This window comes from Canis lupus, chromosome 11 (assembly GCF_003254725.2).
Source record: "Canis lupus dingo isolate Sandy chromosome 11, ASM325472v2, whole genome shotgun sequence".
Lineage (NCBI taxonomy): Eukaryota > Metazoa > Chordata > Mammalia > Carnivora > Canidae > Canis > Canis lupus.
Genome location: NC_064253.1, coordinates 1,611,077 through 1,631,892, shown reverse-complemented (window position 1 = coordinate 1,631,892; position 20,816 = coordinate 1,611,077). Strand labels below are relative to the sequence as shown.

Sequence of the window (20,816 nt, the reverse complement as noted above, 5' to 3'; positions counted from 1 at the left end):
AAATGTCCAAATGACAAGGAACTATAGTCTCCCGTGTGGCAATGAGCAAAAGAATGACAACAACCAGGGCTGGTAAGAGAAGCTAACATAGAGCCTTACACTGTTGGCTGGGATGTCAACAGGTGCTTTCTTTTTAGGAAGCTGATTTTTTAAAAATTTGAAATGTCTCTACTTGGACACCTAGCAGCCCCTGAAATCCAGCCCGGCCTTGATATAAAGTGCAACCACAGTGATAAGAGTCAGTGGAACAGCTCGCCAACCGCCCACTCAATGAACCGCAGAGTGAGCTAGAAAACATGCCCGGCAAACGTGCCCGTCTCCAGCCACTTCTACCCTTGGAAGATTCTCCTTTTGCACAGATTTGGGTGGAACAACACACTTTCCTGCCATCTGCTGGAAAACTATGGTAACAAAATGCAAATCAAGCTGCTTGAGGATGTGGCCGGCAGTCCTGGCAGGCTTGGGAGAGGCAGCTGGCAACTGGATGCCTTTCACAGGCATCCGGTTGCCTCTCCCACTTCCACAGCGCTCTCATCAGCCTCCACATACAGCCAGCAGCAGTTTTCCTGAACAAAGTGGACTTAGAGCTTCAAGGTGGCAAAGACAGTTTTGCCCCTTCAAATCTTGAAAACCACTCCAAACAAGGAAAACAAGAAACACGTGTTAACATACAAAGGACATTTGAACTTGGGGCTTGACCACAGGGTGTGGGGATGGCTAAGAGAGCAGTGTCCCTGGGACAGACAACTAGACTGCATAAAACATCTGTAACCAAAGCAGGGAAAGATCAGAGGAGCAGGGGCCTGAAGGCATCTCCCTATAGAGTACCACCTCACCCAGTCAGTTCTCAGCTCACAACCCACTGACCAAAGCAGGACCTAGAAGGACCCTGCACATGGGGAAAAGTGTCTGCTGCCTTGACTTCCCCAGTTCTTCCCCCACAGTGGCTTCACGCTGTACCTGAGGCCTTACTGATCTAACAACTCTACTGTGGCCACCACTGCAGCTGCAGCCAGGACTGCGAGCTGGTTATGCCTTGGCAGTCCACATTCTCTAGGATCATCTAGTTTCCTCCAGGGCCGGACTAGGGAGTCAAACTGAGATATGACATGGACTGCTGTCCTTGCATTCCTGGAATTTCAATGGTGGCACTAATCTCTATCCCTCCTGCCCCCTGAGATCAATAATACTTTTGATTTATCTTGTGAGGAACTTCATGTTTCCACTTGGCCTTCCCCATCATGACACCTTTTACCTCGTAGGCCAAAGAACCAATGCAGGGGTCACTCCAACTGCCAAGTGTAGCCCTTCCAATCATACACTTGCAGGGTTGAGGAGATGACTGCTGGGTGGATCCATGGACCCAGAAGCCCATTCTGAGGCACCAGGGTCACATGTAGGCAAGCCATGGAGACCTGCTGAGGTGATGGCTGAGAGCATAGAGAAAGAGCACCTGCTAGGGCCCAGATAACAACTGCAGTGACAGGAGCTAAAGTGTTCTCCTGTGGCTGCCCTCTTCTCAATTTCCCCTCAGGAAGAGAGGTCCATGGGGAGAACCGGGGAGCTTCTCCTGACCTGTGTGGCTCTTGGCCAGTGACTGTGTGGGGCAGAAACCCATTCCTGTGAGACAGCAGACTCCCCTGACAGATGGCCCATGGACTCTGGGGTGGGCAAAGTTGTCTGAGAGCTGTACCACAGTTGTGGCTCTTCCAGGGGGTCAGACCTGAGCTGTCTTCTGTCTGCCTCTCCACCCCCTCCAGCCCACTCCCTGGTTCCTCCTCACAGGCTTTCTTCCAGAACGTGTCTTGTGTGTCTAATCCTATCCTGGCATGCCAATGTTGTGCATGAAAGTCCCCACATGCTCTATAGGGACAAAAAGCAGCAGAGAGGCAGGAAATGAGCTGGCTGAGTGCACTGTGGGTATATAACATACTGCTCGCTCCTTGAAAAACAAAACAACAAAGGCCAAAATGCAAACTAATAAAAGACAGGTGTTGTTAACTCCACAGACAAAAAGCTGAAAGGAAAAGAAATCCAATCACAGTATAAACAGAGGAGTGTGCATCAGAGAGCGTTTAGGGATCATGGTCCAAATCCAATGATGCTGTAAATACCTGGGAGGTCAGGGAACAGGAAAGGTGGCGGGGTAGGGAGGTCTGTGTTGATGAAAGGGAGCTAAATTGGTACTTTATGCCCGAAACTGAAAAAAAGGCCAATGAATAAAGGTATGATATTATTTCAAGGTATGGGGATAAACACCAAAATAACAGCTGAAAGAAATGAGTTTGCTTCTGGGGAGTGAGAAATTCAGAGGACATGGGGACTTTGTTTTTTTTAATATATATTTGTAGAACTATTTGATCCTTGATTAAAATAAGGAACATACCAACCAAGTTGTTTAGTGAGTTTCAGAACAATTACATACAAGAGGATCTTGTTTGAAAAGGATAAATTGGAAAGGACATAAGTATACACAGATAATGTTGGTATTAGCATAAGTAAGAAAAGAGCATCACTGTCAAGTTTGGGAGGAAACACAACCAATTGCTGTCACTGGCCACCTCCAGGCAACAGTGGAGAGCTGGGGGACTTTCCCGTCTTTTAGTTTTTTGAATTGTAAAGATAAAAAGTCGTGGAACTATTGGTGTTTTATTTTTCAAATAATTAAATTTTGCTTTTAATACAGAAGCATTTTAATAAGCAAAACTGAAAGTGCACACCTTGAGTATGGTGTTGTATACAGGAAAAAGGACTAGAATGGCTCGTGGACAACCGTTAACTCATTAAAAGGCTCTTGCAACTCATCATCTCTCGTGGGTGGGCTGGGCCAACTCAGGCCTCTCACTATTTGTTCTATCTCCCTTTCCCATAAGGAGCATGTGGTACTTTCATGAGCAAACATAAAGCCTGGTAGACCTATGAATGTGTGCGCAGGTACAAGGTGAGAAGGGGCAGTGGCAAGGCCTGGTGGGGTGGTGGACAGGATGGAGAAGTGGTCCATGGGATCATTTGCTCGGGTATTCTCAGGTTTCTAAACACTGTGCTGGGCAAAGCAGACACCTCTTTGAACTCCCTTTGACATTGTGGTTAGTGGGAGTGGGACCAAACTCCAGGGACTGAATATTCCCTAACATGGGCATGTGTCCTGCAGCCCTGAATAGGTCCCCAGGAACGGGAGGATATTGTTTCCCCACACATCTCTGGGCCTGAGAAGAAAGACACAAGTCAGGCAAACTGTGTTCATTTACAAAACCAATAAGGCTTAATATAATGAAGCCTAATAATAATAAGTCTGGAAACTTATTCTAAAGTGTGAATTTAAAGCAAAATCTGTTTAAGAGCTGCTAAGAGTGTCTTAATTTATGTAATGGCCTGTAAAATTTTAGGCAGACATACAGAATGGTGTATTGGGAAATCTTTTTTTTTAATTTTAAAAAATGGGTACTATTATGCTAGGTGAAAGAAGTGAGAGAAAGACAAATGCTGTATGATTTCACTCATGTGCAGAATTTAAGAAACAAGTAAGCAAACAGAAAAAAAGAGCGAGACAAACCAAAAGACAACCAGAGGGGAGAAAAGTAGGTGGATGGGGGAAACAGGTGATGGGAGTAAGGAGGGCACGCATGATGAGCACCTGGTGATTTAAGGAGTACTGAATCACTGTTATGTGCCTGAAACTAATATTACACTGTATGTTAACCAACTGGGATTTAAATAAAAACTAAAGAAAAAAATGAATAGTACTATTTTTTTTAAATAGTAGTACTATTTTAAAAGCAAATTTGTCAACAGAATTTATATTATTTTAACTGAACACCTGGTGGCAGCAAAGGCTGTATTTTTCAGAAATAGCACTGTCAGGAGCTGGGTGCTTTACAAGCGTGTTAGGCCCCAGACAGGCCCTGGGAGGAGGACCAGGTATGATGCCCAGGCTTACTGGCTTTGAAGTCACAGACCTGAGGCTCATGGTGTGAGGCAAGGGCAGCTTGGTTCTCTCCGGACTGGCGGGCTGTGCCACTGTGGCCAACATTTTCCTGGCACCTAACAAATCTACTGCATCATTGAAAATCTCTCTATTCTTTTCTATATGAATAGGCTTCATTGTTCTGGTCTCACTATCTTTCTCCCCACACAGATTTTGGTTCAGAGAAGTGACAACTTCTTGATGTTGGAAATATAATATCTAAAGATAGTCTGTCGACAAAATTAGTATGGTAATAACTTAGGGAACGCCAAGAATGTTTCCAACAAAATTCTATTATCTCTGCCTGGAGTCTCGCTCAACATTCTAGTAGTTAAAGAAGATTCTATCATGATGTTCTGCTTACACAGTGATAGAAATAAAAAAAGAAACAAAAACTAATAAAATCAGCTTAGAGAGTTACACTGTATCCCGCTGGTTTTTCATGGTTACTTCCTGACCTTAATGGCAACTCTGTCATCAAATCCCAGGTTAGCCCAGTGAAGACGCCCACCCAGGGCCATTCTAAAAGTTCCCATCAGTGGGGCCAGAATGCTGGAGTGGCAAAGTTTTACAATATGAGACATGGATATTTGACCCATAATTTATGTATGATTTCTCAAGCAACGGTATCATTTACTACTTAGCCTCTAACTTTTCCCCATCCCGAACCTAAATTCCTGCCTCATTAAAAATGGTATTTCAAATATGGCAAATGTATTAACAATAGATGATTCTGGCTTAATAATACTTGGGAGTTCTCTGTTCCATTCTTATAACTTTAAAATTTTACAATACTTCAAAATTAAAGATTAAAAAAAAATAAGATTTCTTCCACAGCATCAAACAGAGTAGCTCAAGCCTGCATCCAGAGTAGCTCCTGCGAATGAAGTGCTCCACAAATGTCTTCTAATCTCAATGGTATTTGGGGACTTTAACACGATTCCATAGGTTTTTGGATGCTTGACACTGATGACTTTTTAAAAAATAGTTCTTTTGTACCTAGACAATCACGATAACAAAATGATTGTGATTTTAAAAATAAAACTGACATGGTGTCAGCACTTACTCTATGAATTATACCAGCTGAATGCAGATGTTTAATACCACAGAGCATCTGGTAAAGAAGGTAGGACATTCTTTCATGGTCTAACTCCATGTGAATAACCTGACATAAGTTAGCATCCATTAGCTCCATAACCAAATACCTGGGAAAGAAAAAAAGATCAGCCATGTACATATAAAAATCACCCTAAATTCCTTTATGGTTACTGAACTATATTTCTATGAAACAGTAATAATTTACTACCTAGTTATTGCACTGGCTAAAGTATAAAAAAAGATAACTTATTTTCTCTAAATATTTATAAGGTGTCTTGTAAAAAAGTTAAACATGTAATGGAACTTAGTAGAAGTTTTAAAAAAATGATACATTTCAAATTAAAACAATTTTTATGTAATAGTAAACAATCTCAAACATTCAAAATCTCACATACATCTTTATTTATTTGCTATTGGATCATACTCACTAGTATAGAAATCATGCTGCTACTTTTTTTATGTTAAGAAAACTTTTGACCTTCTTTCCCCACCAGCCATGCCCCATATTCTCCCTCTCTTTGTAAGCAAAACTCCCCAAAGAGGTATCGACACTTGGCATCACCAATTCTTCTCCCATTTTTTTCTCCATCTCACTCTGATGGGGCTTGTGCCCCCACACACTGCTGAACCTGTCCTCGCCCAGGTTCCTGGGCACTTCCTTGTATGTTGCTAAACCCAAAGGCCTGTCCTACAGTCTTGCTGACTGTGCCCTGCTCCTCTCCCCAACACCTTACTGTTGGGGGGTGTTGATGCTTGGTCCTTGGCCTCCTTCTCTTCTCTGACTATCCCAGTCTTACTGATCTCTGGTCTCAATACTTTAAATACCATCCACTGACTGTCAGCTCTCAAGTTCATATCTTGCACCCAGACCTCTCTCCTGAACCCCAGGCTCATGTATCCACCTGCCCACATCCTAGGCCTACTTGGGTATCCAAGAGGCACTGTGAGGCCCATGTCTAAAACTGAGCCTTTGATTCCACCTCACTTTCCAGTCTGTGCTGCCTTAGCCCTCCTCGGCTCAGGTGGGAGCACTGTCAGGCTGCAAGGGGCTCAGGCCAGCACCAGGTGTCATCCTTAGCCTCTCCCTCCTCATACTGCAGTCCTCCACCATAGCTTCCCCTTCAGGACATTTCAGCCTCCAGTCTCTCCCCTTTACCTATTACCCTCTGGTCTAAATGCAACCACCATAACCTTTCCCCTATGTTGCTGCAACAGCCTCCTAACTGGGCTTCTGTGTCACCACCCTTTGTGGTGAGTTCCCAACACAGAAACTAAAGCTATTCTTTGAACATGTAAGTCAGGGAAGCTCACTCTGCCTTGCCTTGGAGTAAAAGGAAGTCTTTCCAATGGCTTAGAGGCCCAGCAGTGTGTGGCCCCATCACTTCCCTGAGCCCACCCTCTTCTCTCATCTGCTCCCCTTGCTCCAGCCACACTGGCTACTCGCAGCTCTTAAAGCACACCAGGTATGGCTCCACTTCCACTCCTTTGTACTACCTGTTCCTTTTATTTGAACCTACCTTCCCTCAAATATCTATAGGACTAACCCCTCACTTCCTTGAAGGCTTTCTTCAGATGTCACCAATACAGTGAGGTCTTTCTCCAACCACCCTGCTTACAATCTCAACCTGACTTCCAAGTCCCAGCACTTCTGATTCCCTAAACCCAGTTCTGCTTCTTCCAGAGTATGTGCTAAGTCCTTATGAGCATCATTTCCTGACTTTTGTTGGTTATTTTTCTTCTCTCTCTCAGAGCTCTAAAAGTGAGTATGACTACATGCAATTTTTAATAATAAAAGGGATTTTTGCCTGTTTTGTTCCCTCAAGTAAGTCCAAGAGAGTGCCTAGCACATGAGTGGCAATCAAATATTTGTTGAATGAACACACCAGTAAGTTTAGCATTAGTTGTGCATTATACCTCAATACGATAAATTAATATTTTATTGCTAGTAAGATAATTCTGTTTCAGATTTTGGAAACACATAACATTTAATGATGTAACGATTTCAAATAATAATTATAAACCCTCAAACCCTGTAATCCTGGCTTTCAGGAGGCTGGAGAAAAACATTTCATATTTCAGCAAAGCAAATGGGCAGCATTAATGGTCACTGTTTGCTCTGAAGAATTATTTTCAATCATCCTTTCTCTGTTAGGGAGATGATAATATCTAGGTACAAACAGTTGAATATTATTATTTATCTTCCTTACTATTTCTCCTCCACAGAAAAAAGTGGCTAAATATATTGCTACCTACATTTCCTAAATAAAAAAAAAAGCAGTTACTTTCTTTTCTAAATATTTAGTCTTTGATACATAGTGTATTACTGAGTAAAAACGATACTTACACATCTTGAAATTCTTCTAGAGTCTTTTGTGGTGTAAACACATTTAACAAACTAATTATCTGAAAAGAGAAGGTTTATTATACCTCAGCACATCAGGTAACTCTAACTCTACATAATTATAAAAATTAACATGAAAATGTATTAAAACTGAAAAACAAAGCATAGCAGAGCTCAGTATTTATTATTAGTTTTACCAAAACATCCTGTTACATGGTATATGAGAAAAGTTAAATGATTAGGATTCTCATCCTGGAAATAAGATGTGCTTTTAATCACATCACATTTTATGTGTCTCTAGTATCTTATTATGACAGAATTTTAACACATAATGTCATTCGGGCTCTGAACATAAAAAAGTAGAAATTACGGGCAAAAAAATATGAAAGCAATATGTTAACTCTGAAAACTGAAATACTATCTACAAATTTCTAAACTTTTGAAATATGAAGCTTGTATTTTTAGAATGATGAAGATGAATCCCTCACAGTATTATGTATTTACTTAAGAGAGTTCTAGAAAGACCTTTACCACAAGACATTGGTCCTGGTACCACAACAGTTAAACAGTGAGTCCCACTGCTTGAGAATCACACATGTCCTCTATCATTTTAAATGACCAAGGGAAAGATGAATGATTGAGTAGATAGGATTGGGGTGGCTGGCTGACCGAGTGCAAAATAAAACCAAATCCATACTTTGATCTTCACATCAACTCAAAATGGAACAAAGATTTAAATGTAAACCACGAAACCACAAAATATTAAAATGTGGATAAACATTTATGTAATCCTGGTGAAGAACCGCCTTTTCTAAGCATGATAGGAAACCAAGGACATGTGTTGTGTTAAACCCAAACCAAGACCAACAAACCAAAAAAAAAAAAAAAAAAAAAAAAAAAAATTTTGGTATGGCAAAAGCAACCTAAATGAGTTGAAATGGAAAAGAAGTGAGGGTTGATAGCTTTAATATACAAAGATCCTCTATAAATGCATAAGAAAGAGAAAAACAGCCCAAGAGAAAAATTGCCAAAGGCCATGGGAAACAAGTTCTTTAACAATAAATGGCTTAAAAAGTATGGAAAGAAATTAACCTCACAAGTAAGAATAAAATATCATTTGTCATTTCTCAGGTTGGTAAAGTACAACAACAAAAAAATGTATAATATGTACATAGTCCTGAGGGGATTCTGAAATAAAACACATTCTTTGATATTCTTTTTTTCCCTCAGATAATCTTAATGAAAGTGCAAAACTTTCATTAACTTTTCATTGACAGTCTTCCTTGAGGTCAATTTGTCAGCATATATTAAAATTAGAAATGTGCAGTATATGCTCTGGCTAAGAAGTTCACCTGGACAGGTGTGCAAAGATGCATGTATAAGGATGTTTATTGCAGCATTGGTTATAATAGCAAAAACTGGAAGCAATCTAAAAACCAGTAACAGGTGACTGGCTAAATAAATTATTGTGTATTAATAATAGTACACTATGTAATGTATTTGAGGTCCAGAAACATTCCTAAGGGAAAAGGCAGGACTCACAGTAACATAGCTGATTGTGCTCATGTACATATGATACATGTGTAAGAATGCTCACCAAAACGTTAATGGTAGGGTTCTGAGGGATTCAATGATTTTTGCCTTGTTTATTTTATTTGAATTTAAAAAATAATAATCATAGTTTCATGTAACCTGAAAAAAATTTTAATGTATAAAAATAAAGTATGCATTGGAGAAATTAAAAACAAATTCAAACCACAGACTCAAAAGAATAAACCTATCTTAGTTTTGTACATAATGTTCCTGTACCATAAAGATCCAGCATAAACGCTAAAACAAAGGGAGTCACGTAGTATTGAGTGTAGTCTTGAATACTCATCCCCCACAACAAAAAAAGGGGTCACAAGGGGTGATCTCCAAAGCCCCTTCCAGACATTACATTTTATGATTTTTATAACATGGCAAGGTTATCAGAATCATGCTCTGAGACCAGTAGTGGACATACAATGTGCCTGAGTACCTCATTTTCTGAAGACATACAATTTCTCCTCGAAATTTACAGTGCTTTGATTTCTGTGGAGATGTCAAGTACAGCTATCTTGAATACCACACCATCTACTCACATTTATTTAGAAATGAAACTTCCATCATACAAAGTAAAAAGTCACTTTGTAGAACAATGTTTTTCTAAGAAATTATCTAGGTGTTTCTCAGTTTGTTAGGTCAATATTATTGCCATTTTATAGTAACAGAAATAGTGAAAGTCAAATGATGCAGGGTTAATTGATATTGCTATCAGACCTAGACTGAACCATGATGCTTCTGGCTGACTTCAATTCCCCCAATGCTGATTAAGAATTATGTCAATAAGGGGCACCTAGGTGGCTCAGGCGGTTAAGTATCTACCTTTGACTCAGGTCATGATCCCAGGATGGAGCCCTACATCGGACTCCCTGCTGAGTGGGGAGTCGGCTTCTGCCTCTGCCCCTCACCTCACTCATGCTCTCTCTCTCTCTCAAATAAATAAAATTAAAAAATTTTTGTCAATAAAATAGAACCATTTAAATAGTTACTGTTATTACTAGTTTACTTGAGTTCTGAACTCAAGGTATTTCCAAAGACCCACAAGATTACCATATTGTTGACCATATTATCAGAGGAAAACATAGACATAACTTACATTTTTATGATTGACACATTTTAAGAGGACGAGTTCACGGTAAGCTCTCTTTGCATGAGTCTGATTCTGAAAAGGACGACTCAGTTTCTTGACTGCAACATTTATCCCAAGAACTGTATCAAAAGCGGCACTGTAATCAGGAAATATAATAAGGAACCCATTAGGATGATTCTGGAAAAGACTGCAGTGCACGGTCTTTGTTCAATGTATTCTCTTTTTGGTCTTTGTTCAATGTATTCTCTTTTTGACTAAGTAACAAATAAGGAAATACCTTTCAGCTTGTTTCCACTTAGGGTACCTCTACACACCAAGAGCAAGGCAAGGGGGCTAAGAGGGTAGAATGGACTGACTCCTTTGCAGAAGCACGAACATGCCAGCTGCAGTTAGGAGGCACACTGACTTCTCATTATATTGGTTGACATTATTGTATTTGGAAACAAGTAATTCAATACAAAGCATGTAAGACCAGTCAAGAAATGAAGTCTTCAGTTTAAATATGCCAATAAATTGAAACAGTCACTGGATATCACAGAATAAAATATAAATATATTCTGGCATATCACGGTGGAGGAGAGGGTTGAGCTCATGAGAAGAATATTATGAGAAGCTTTGTTTGTGTTTTTCCCCAGACAAAAGAATCTAAAAGAAAACAGAAGCCAGCATCTCAGCTCGTGGTAAAATCCCTAAGATACAAAACCCCTAATGTAAGCAATTACTATATATAAAATCCTGCTAGAAATAACTCCTTGTACCATTATAGTATGAATAAAATCTTGCAGAGGCTGTGTTTCTGGCATCTCAAGTTCCCAGCTGAAAGCCATGGTTCCTTTTTCTTCCAGAAAATAGGAAAAATTGAGTAGCCTGATTGTACATTCTGTACAAATTAGTACTAATGGCACTCCTGGTGCTATTATTACCCTTCAGCTACTCATCAGAGGCCAAAAGCTGCTAAGGACCACCTAAGAACCGAAGCATCATTTAAACTATGATGCTTCGCTCATAGTTTACCCAGGGGGGCGCCTGGGAGGCTCAGTCAGTTAAGCATCTGCCTTCCACTCTGGTTGTGATCCCAGGGTCCTGGGATCGAGCCCTGAGTTGGGCTCCCTGCTGTTGGGGGAGTCTGCTTCTCCCTCTCCCTCTGCCCCTCCCCCCGTTTGCACCTTCCCTCATGCTGACTCCCTCAAATAAATAAAATCTTAAAAAATATATTATTTCTATGTATTTATTTTATTCAGTTTGTAACACTGTTTTCACTTATTCATTTCTATTAGTGTTTTTCTGCCAACAATCCTCAGGTCAATCTTTTTTAAATCGAAGGCTAGAGATCATGTTACTTTGTAATTATTTCTAATTCAGGTCACATTATGTGTACATGTATACACATATGTAAATCTTCATGCTCATATGAAAATGCACCATTCATACAAATTATAAAATGTTAATGATAAATCTACTTGTGCAACAATTAATATACATGTGTACTTGTACCTATATTTATCAGTCTTAAAATGTGACAACAGTTACACCTTTTTTGATCTCAAAAGTTTTTGTTCAAAATGAGCCAAATGGGCAGACGTGTACAGACACCTATTTCCACTACTAGTGCCAATCCTTGGAAAAACCACCTTCAATTACTTCTGGTTTGAATTCTTGTGCTCACTCTCAACTCCAAATATACTTTTATCATTATTTTCTCATTTATCAGTTTCAGAAATTGTCTATCTACTCCCCCAAAACTAAAGATTTAGTCACTTTACTTGAAACCCCGAACTCCTCCCAGTTTTTTGCTCTCATGTTATTTTAAACTTTTCCCTTGGTTACCTTTATAACTCCAAACAATGTGCCTAAACTTCTTGTTCTATCAACTTTCAAGGGAACCTCAGGACCTCCAGTATGTAAGATGAGGCCATCACAGTCCATCTCTTTGGCCTTCAGCACGCTCTGCTCTCTTTCCCTTCCTCCAAACTCTGTCTCAAATAGTCAAGCCAGAGAACATATCTCCTTACTCTACAACTAAGTCTTCTGGGCTTGTTTTGGATGTGTCCAAAAGTTGAAAACCAAGACAAAGAGACTATGTATGCAGGCACATGTCAAAGTTCCTAATTGCAGAGCTGAGATGACATTTCATTTTCTAAGGATCACATGACCCTCATTGCCACTCACAAGAGAATGAGACGACTTCTGGCATCAGTCAAATGGATTTTCTTTTCTTATTCTTTTCAATTCCATCAGTTGTTCAAACATCATGTCCTTTTAAAGCTGTTTGACATGTGGACCATGACTTTCTAGCTTTTCCACCACAAGTTCCTAACGAAGGATTGTTCTTATTAAAAGAAAGGGAGCCTGGGTAGCTCAGTTGGTTAAGCATCTGCCTTCCTCTCTCTCAGGTGAGGATCCCAAGGTCCTCAGCAGGGAACCTGCTTCTCCCTCTCCTCCCTGCTCTTGCTCTCTCTCTCTCTCAAATAAAAGTTGGGGGGGTGGGGAGAAGAAAAATACCCCTTTCTGAAGGCTATCCCCAGTACTTTCTACCTTCTCACTCACATATTGTTTGGGGTCTATTCCATTCTTGAAGATATTTTTTTCTTGCAATTTCTTTCAAGACCTGCTGCACAGCTTCATCCCTGGAATTTTTTTCACTGGCCCCCATGTTTCTGGTCATACATGTTCTCATATTCTCTTTCTTGGTAGAATACATACATCCTCAAGGAATTTCCTCAGAAAAAGTGTATGGAAGATAAATGATCTTATTTTGCTCTCAGCCTTGACTGATGGTTTGTCTTCTGACTTCACATTCAATTTTCTCTGAGAACTCCACAGATTTCCAACATTGAGTACTGGTGATATTCATTCCTCAACTTCCTGTCCTGTTCCTCAGCTTAATGATTTATCACAAAGAGCCATGTTTTGTCGGCATCACTCCAATAACCCCCACAACATCTACTAATCACTATCCCTCCTGTCCCTCAAAGATGACAGGAGGGATACTTCTGACTACATCTGACTTTTATGATAATCACTTCCTTGCTTCAACCAGCTAAACATGAATTTTCAAGCTCCCTCTCCCCACCTCCCATGGCTTATTTTTGCCTAGTTTTTGAAATTTGACTTCTTTCACTCAACATTACATTTGTGAGACTCGTCTGTTGTTGTGTGTAGCTATTCTGTGTCATTGCTATAATATGCCTTTGCATGGCTATATGACATAATGTTGATAGACACTTTGGTTGTTTTCAGTTTGCAAGCGATTACAAAAAACATGGTCATAAATGTTCTCACACAGGGCTCTGAGTCCCCTATGCATGCATTTCTGATAAGTACATAGCTAAGGATGAGACTGTATATATTTTAGTAGATAATGTCAAACCACTGTCAAAGTGGTTCATTCTACCAATTTCTAGACATTTGATTTTTACGTATATTGACCCATGTCCTACAACAAGGCTAAGCATACTCTCATGAAATTAAGAAACAGGAGCTGGGGCTAATCTAATGACAAGAGCCCTTTAGAAGCAGAGTTTGTTCTGGCTGCTGGGAAGAGGAGAAAGTCTGAGATTTTTTATCGTGAGAAGGGTTAGACGGACCACTGCAGCCTAGAAGATGGGGGTGGGGGGCGGCATTGTAAGAAGGAATGTGGGAGGCTCTAAAAGTGTGGTGGCCCTTGGCTGACAGAGAGCAAGGGATGGAGACCTCAGACTTACAGCTGCAAGGAACTGGGTCCTGTGACTGTGCTTGGAAGCACATTCTTTCTCAGAGCCTCCAGATGAGAGTGCAGCCCAGCCAACATCTTGATGTCAATTTGGTGAGATATTGAGCAAAAACTTGGGCAAGCCCATGCAGATTTCTGACCTATAGTACTATGATATTATAAATGGCTGTTTTTTTTCTTTAAACACCAAGTTTGTGGTAATTTATTATGCAGCACTAGAAAACTAATACATCTGCTCTTCTGTAGTTTTCTATACTTTTGTCTCTTTGGGCTTCATCCTGGAATTTTTTCCTGATCCATTTTTCAGATTGATAAATCTCTCTTCAGTTATATGGTCTGCCTTAATTTCCTTAATTATGGAAATAATTATTGCCTTAATTATGGTCCCTTAATTTCATAATTTGATTTCTTATCTTACAGTTCTAGAGTTTCTATTTAGTTCTCTTTTTTTCTAAGTTCTCATTTTTCATCTTCCCTTTTACCATCCTGAACATAATATCATAGCTACTTAAAAGTTTGGATCTAATAATACCAATTTCCCCTCTGGATCTGTTTCTTTTCTGTTTGTGCTGGTGAGCATGTTGTCTAATCTCCTCAGTGACTAGTTATCTGTGATTATGTGTTGCTATCTAGAAATAATTTACTATCCAGTATGATACTGTTTTCCTCTAGGGAGAATTTAAATTCACTTCTTCTGGGTACCTGGTGCAGGGCACTAGCAATTTCAGTTCAAGTTCAGTGAACTGAGGTGATCTGAAGCAGAGTGGCAGTGCCTGCAGGGAACGGTTTCTTTCTGGTTCATTCTCACTTCCTGGATGCAGTCCTTTAGAGGACTCCACTCAAAGTGAAGAAGTTCACCAGGCCCCTTACAGGGCCCTGGGCTCCAATGTCTGTCTGCCAGTGCCCCCCAAGGCAATCTCAAGTATTACTCAATACCTCAGCTGCCCATTCTAGAATTTTCAAATGTCCTCAGGGGAAAGAGCCCCAAATCCGGGGCTCCCCTCACTAGGCTTCTGCCCTCCTCTGGATCCTGTCTTAGTAATTCTTCATTCACCTACTTGCACTCTAAGTGCAAATGCTGAGTGCGAGGGTGAGGACGGGAATGCTGGGAGCCAACTGGCATGAATGTTTCATAATGAACACTCCTATTTCTAGCCACTTGTGTCATCTTCATTTTCTGTATTTGTCATCTCTATACCCACAGCCTCTTTGGGGTTTTACTATAGATAGGTCCTCTTCCTTGTGCAAATGTCTTGTCTACTTATTCTCACTTCCTCTGCTCTGTTTATCTGCACCCAGTTCCCAATTACTTTTTACATTTGAGAAACTTGTTAAAAGCTCTTCTGCACTAACTGTCCTGGATCATCTTGTTAGCTTCTGATCCAGAAGCTCTAAACCACTCATTTTAGAGATGAAACTATTAAGACCCACAAAGACAAAAGGATTTGCCCAAGGTCACAAAAGACTCCTGCGATGTGGATCACAGCTGGCCTAGGAACCCAGTCCTCTCGAATCACACTCTTCCTGCACTTTAAGCTATACACCTTCTTCATCATAGAAATGTTGTTGCAGAAAGTTATGTGTTTATTTACTTGCACTACTAGAAAGAAAATAAAACGGTGTGAGAGCAAGGCAACATTCATGGGTACACAGAACCAGAGAGAGGAACAGGAGTAAGAGCTAGACTAACCATTTCATGTTCAGGTTAATGGTCCCTTCTAGGGACTGCCGGATCCAATATTAAACATTTTTTTAAAAATATACACTTCCTACAGCTGTCCATAAAACAGATAATCCTAATTTGGTTGAACAACCTGAGATTTTAGAAGGACAAAGAAAAAACTGAATTGATATAAAAGAAATGTACACACATTTTCCCCACTACAGCGTCAAAATCTTCCAATGACTTAATTTTATTAAATAATTTAGTTGATGCTTATGAATAATCCAAAGCTATTAACATTTTAAAACTTACTTCCTAATTTATTTTACTAATATTTTTAATGAACAACAAAAACATAGAAACAAATCAAGGACAATTGCAGAAACAATTAAAAATTGTTTTTACTCTGATCACAGCTCTTCCATGTAATCCCATTCCAGTACTGGTACCTTGGCTTGCCCACACTCCAGTCCCTAGGTCTTTATAAAGCTCTACTTTGAACAGACAATGAACAAGTTTGGTAAACCATGTACTATTGCTACTATGATATTTTATTTCTCAAAAATGTAAGAACATGGGATGCCTGGGTGGCTCAGCAGTTAAAGTGTCTGCCTTCAGCTCAGGGCGTGATACTAGAGTCTCCGGAATGAGTCCCACATCGGGCTCCCTGCATGGAGCCTGCTTCTCCCTCTGCCTATGTCTCTGCCTCTCTCTCTCTCTCTCTCTCTGTGTCTTTCATAAATAAATAAAATCTTAAAAAAAAAAAAAGTAAGAACATGCATGCCCCCGTGTTAGTTTCCTATTACTATTATAAGAAATTACCACAAATTTCCTAGTTTAAATAACAGATTTACTATTTTATGGTTCTGGAGTGAGAGTGAGATAGTGTGTGTGTGTGTGTGTGTGTGTATGTGTGTACACGCATGTGCACTTGCACATGTGCACATCGATCAAGCATTTGGTTCAACATAGCGGAGGCTGGATTCTAAACATGAGCTGTGATTACCTGGGGACATTTCATACACGAGATTAATCTTGAAAGACCAGGGATAGTGTCTTGAAAGACTGGTGGGTTTCTGAGGACAATCTAACTGAACATGCGTTGGGAACAAAAGTGATGGTCATGGGAAAGAACCTGCCATGTTTGCAGGGAAAGGAACGCTGGAGAGAACTGGTTATCTAGAAGTTAGGGCTTGATGGTGGGGACATTCAGGTCTTTCTGTCACTGATGGACAGAAAGGGGTCTGTCTGGCACCATTAGTAGTTTCTTGCTCTATTCACACTTGATCTTAGCCAAAAGGTCGAGAAGCGATTTCTTGCTCTATTCAAACGAGGGGTAAGGCTGCTCCTTGCACCACGTACAGAACATTTTTCTTCCGAGAACTTTTAGCAAAATGCCAATACCCAAGATGCTAATAATGCAAAATAGAGCCAAGAAGAAGTCCTCAGAAGATGTGGGGAAAGTCTCATGGGAAAAGTACTCTCCTCTCAATTTGAGGACCACCACTGCTGCAGCTCAACGGGACCACGAAGCCTCAAGCCTGGCAGGAAAGTGAGGGGCAGTCACCCACTGCCCTGGCTGACAGCAAGGCAGCACCAGCTCTGGTGGGGAGGAGCAATGTAGTAATCACAGAAACCAGGTCTCTAGCCATGTAGGCCCAAATCCCAGGATGACACTTCATCTAAAGGCCAAAAGATGAAACATCTCAGAAGTTTAAGAATGATTTTCATAATTGTACCAACATTTCTAAAAAAAGACATCAATGATCTGTGTCACATTAACCCCCTTTGCATGCATCCAGTAAAGTTAACCCCAGCCAATAGGCTTTGATCTGGTAATGATTAATTGGCTGTGTTACAAAGGTAAGTGAATAGTGACATCCAAGACTGTGAAATAAACTGTAGAGTGTGCCTGGGCTCATTAAGTTTTAACTAATTAATTAGGCTTAATCAGCTCCAAGTATCGACTTCTTTCTTTTTTTTTTTTTTTAAACATTTTATTTATTTATTTATGAAAGACACAGAGAGAGGGGCAGACACACAGGCAGAGGGAGAAGCAGGCTCCACGCAGGGAGCCTGACACGGGACTCGATCCCGGGTCTCCAGGACCACACCCCGGTGGCTGAAGGTGGCACTAAACCACTGAGCCACCAGGGCTGCCCCTAATGACCTCTTTCTTTCTTTTAATTATTTTTTTAACTTTTATTTATTTATGATAGTCACAGAGAGAGAGAGAGAGAGAGACAGAGACACAGGCAGAGGAAGAAGCAGGCTCCATGCACCGGGAGCCCGATGTGGGATTCGATCCCGGGTCTCCAGGATCGCGCCTTGGGCCAAAGGCAGGAGCCAAACTGCTGCACCACCCAGGGATCCCCTAATGACTTCTTTCTTGAGCAGAAAGAACAGAAACCGGGATCCCTAGGTGGCGCAGCGGTTTGGCGCCTGCCTTTGGCCTAGGGCGCGATCCTGGAGACCCAGGATCGAATCCCACATCGGGCTCCCGGTGCATGGAGCCCGCTTCTCCCTCTGCCTGTGTCTCTGCCTCTCTCTCTCTCTCTCTCTCTCTCTGTGACTATCATAAATAAATAAAATTAAAAAAAAAAAAAAAAGAAAGAACAGAAACCCAGTGTTTGATCTTTCCTTTGAATCAAAACTCAGGCTATGGGAATGGGGATTTGCAAGAGATAAGATTTAGAATGGTGTTAAAATTTTAGCCACTACAGGGGCACCTGGATGGTTCAGTTGACTAAGCGTCTGCCTTTGGCTCAGGTCATGATCTCAGGATCCTGGGATCAAGCCTCACATTGTGCTCCCTGTTCAGTGAGGAGCCTGCTTCTCCCTCTCTCTCAGCTCCTCCCCCTGCTTGTGCTCTGCCTCAAACAAATAAAATCATTAAAAAAATTTTTAGTGACAACATACTTCTTTCTTCCTACCTTTCTGCATGTGAAATAAAAACTGCTCCTATAAATATTAATAAAATTGTCATAAAATCATGTAAAGGAAAATATTAAGAGTTAGTGAAATTACTGTTAGGATTCTGTGAATATATAAATTTAGCTACTACAGGAAAATGACAACATATTTTATACATAATATAGTATGAAAATGTCATCACATATGATACTATGGTATCAGGAGTTAAATATCCACTATAAATGACAAAGATCCTTTGTTTAAGGCATCTTCCAGTTTGCTTTTTTTTTAAAAAAAAGTCCGAGGTGAGATTCACTTACACATGAAATTCACCATTTGAAAGTGAATGATTTCAGTGTCGTTTGGTATATTCACATTATCATGTAGTCACCACCTCCGTATCCAGATCATTCCAAAAGATTTTCATCATTACAAAGGGAAACCCCACACCCACTAAGCAGTTGCTTCCCACTATCTTTCCTCTGTTAACCACAAATTTGTATCTGCCTCTATGGATTTACCCACTTCGGATGTTTCTCATAAATGTCTGGCTTCTTCTGTGTAGCATGTTCTTGAGGATCATCCATATTGTCAGATGTGCCAGTGGTCTGTTCCTTTTTATAAATATCCCATGTATGCATATAACACAACTTGTGCATCTGTTCATCCACTGATGGACATTTGGGCTGTGTCCATCTTTTGACTATTATGAACACTGCCACTAGGAACATGTGTGTACAAATCTTTGTTTGAATATCTGTCTTTAATTCTAGGTGTATTTACTGGGACCCGAGGTAACTCCATGTTGAGGAGCTGTCAAACTATTTTCCACAAGTGGTTGCACTGTCTTACATTCTCACCAGCAATGTGTATGGGTTCTAATTTCTTCAATCCCAGTGGGTATGAAGTGGTATCTCACTACGGTTTTGATTTTCATTTCCCTAATGACTAACGATGATACCCTTTCCATGTGCTTGTTAACCTATTTACAGATCTTTGGGGAAATGTCTGTTAAAGTCCTTTGCCTATTTGTTTTTTAAATCGGATTGTCTTTTTATAGTTGTAAGAGTTCCTTATACATATGGATGCTAGACTCTTACTGCATATGTGATTTGTGAACATTTCTCTATTTTGTGAGTTGTTTTTTCACTCTCTTGACCATGTCCTTTGATGAACCAAAGTTTTCAATTTTGATGGAGTCCAATTTTTAATTGTATTGCTCATGCTTTTGGTGTCATTTCTAAGAATCCAAAGTCATGAAGCTTCCCACTTTTTCTTCTAAGAGTTTTATGCTTTTAGCTCTCATACGTAGGTCAATGATCCACTCTGGGCTAACTTTTACAGGACATGAAGTAAGGATCTAACTGCATCCCTCTGCATGTGGATATACAGTTGTCCTGGCACTGTTAAAGAGACTGTTCTTTCCCCACTGAATAACCTTGGCACGCTTTTCCAAAATCAACGGGCCATAAATGTATGGGTTTATTTCTGGACTCTGAGTTTTTAAATTTTTTTTTAATTCAGAATTTTCCATCCTGTAAAATTCTGCCACTGCTTTTCCAGAGGAAGTTTAGTTTATAATGGCATATTAGGAACTTGTGTTTGAAACTAAACATTTTTAAATGAAAAACACACATCCAGGGCAGCTCCGGTGGTGCAGTGGTTTAGCGCCGCCTGCAGCCTGGGGTGTAATCCTGGAGACCTGGGATCGAGTCCCACATCGGGCTCCCTGCATGGAGCCTGCTCCTCCCTCTGCCTGTCTCTCTCTCTCTCTGAATAAATAAATAAAATCTTAAAAAATTTTTTTTTAATTAAAAAAAAAACCACACATCCATAATGAGTAATTTCATTATTAAACACTTCTTTAAAAAATAAAGATGAAACGTGGCCTATGCAACCTGGAAGTCAAAACCAATCTCTGTAAAATAGTATTTCATCAAGTAGCACATGATTTTACTGTTATTCACCATGCTGTATTGAGTCATTAATTTTAGCTGCCTGCCGTTTATAAAACCTTCCATTTTACAATGACTTTTAAACTTCCAGTCAGGCTCTCACTGTGGTTACTACATTAAATGCCCTTGATAACAGTCTTGCCAAATTACCTGTGTCAAATGACCAACTGATTCCAAATAAGAGATGGATTATGAATCAAAAGAATGTTTTGTTGTCTAGACCTTTTTATATGAATTGAAGTGTCCTCAATCGGACCATCCAGTGACTTTAAAACTTCTCTTGGCACACTGGATTTTAGTACCAGTACAGCATGCTATCATTTGGAAATTGAGATTACCGTTATTTTAGACACATGCCTACATTCCTTCCACACAGCCCCTTCTCCTGCATTAGCTCTGAACTGAGAAGCTCTGAACTGCAATCTCCTCTTAACCCCCTGGGGCCTCCAACCACCTAGGCTGAAGGAAGCACCTGACTTCCTGATTGCAGGTCTCT

The 20,816-nt window shown here is 40.3% G+C and overlaps 1 protein-coding gene across 6 annotated transcripts in view; it reads right to left on the bottom strand.

Annotated features, from left to right (window-relative positions):
* MAPK9 (mitogen-activated protein kinase 9) overlaps positions 1 to 20,816 on the bottom strand; it is a 51,648-nt gene that overhangs the window by 15,077 nt on the left and 15,755 nt on the right. For 4 of the 6 annotated variants that reach the window (XM_025446562.3, XM_025446563.3, XM_025446561.3 and 1 more), the window contains exons 3-5: positions 10,084 to 10,213; positions 7,407 to 7,465; positions 5,031 to 5,169 (exon numbers count right to left, since the gene is read on the bottom strand). In XM_025446562.3, coding sequence (XP_025302347.1) covers positions 5,031 to 5,169; positions 7,407 to 7,465; positions 10,084 to 10,213 — 328 coding nt within the window. Of the gene's footprint in view, positions 1 to 5,030; positions 5,170 to 7,091; positions 7,229 to 7,406; positions 7,466 to 10,083; positions 10,214 to 20,816 lie in introns of all 6 variants that reach the window. The other 2 variants (XM_025446564.2, XM_025446565.3) reach the window with 1 other exon arrangement.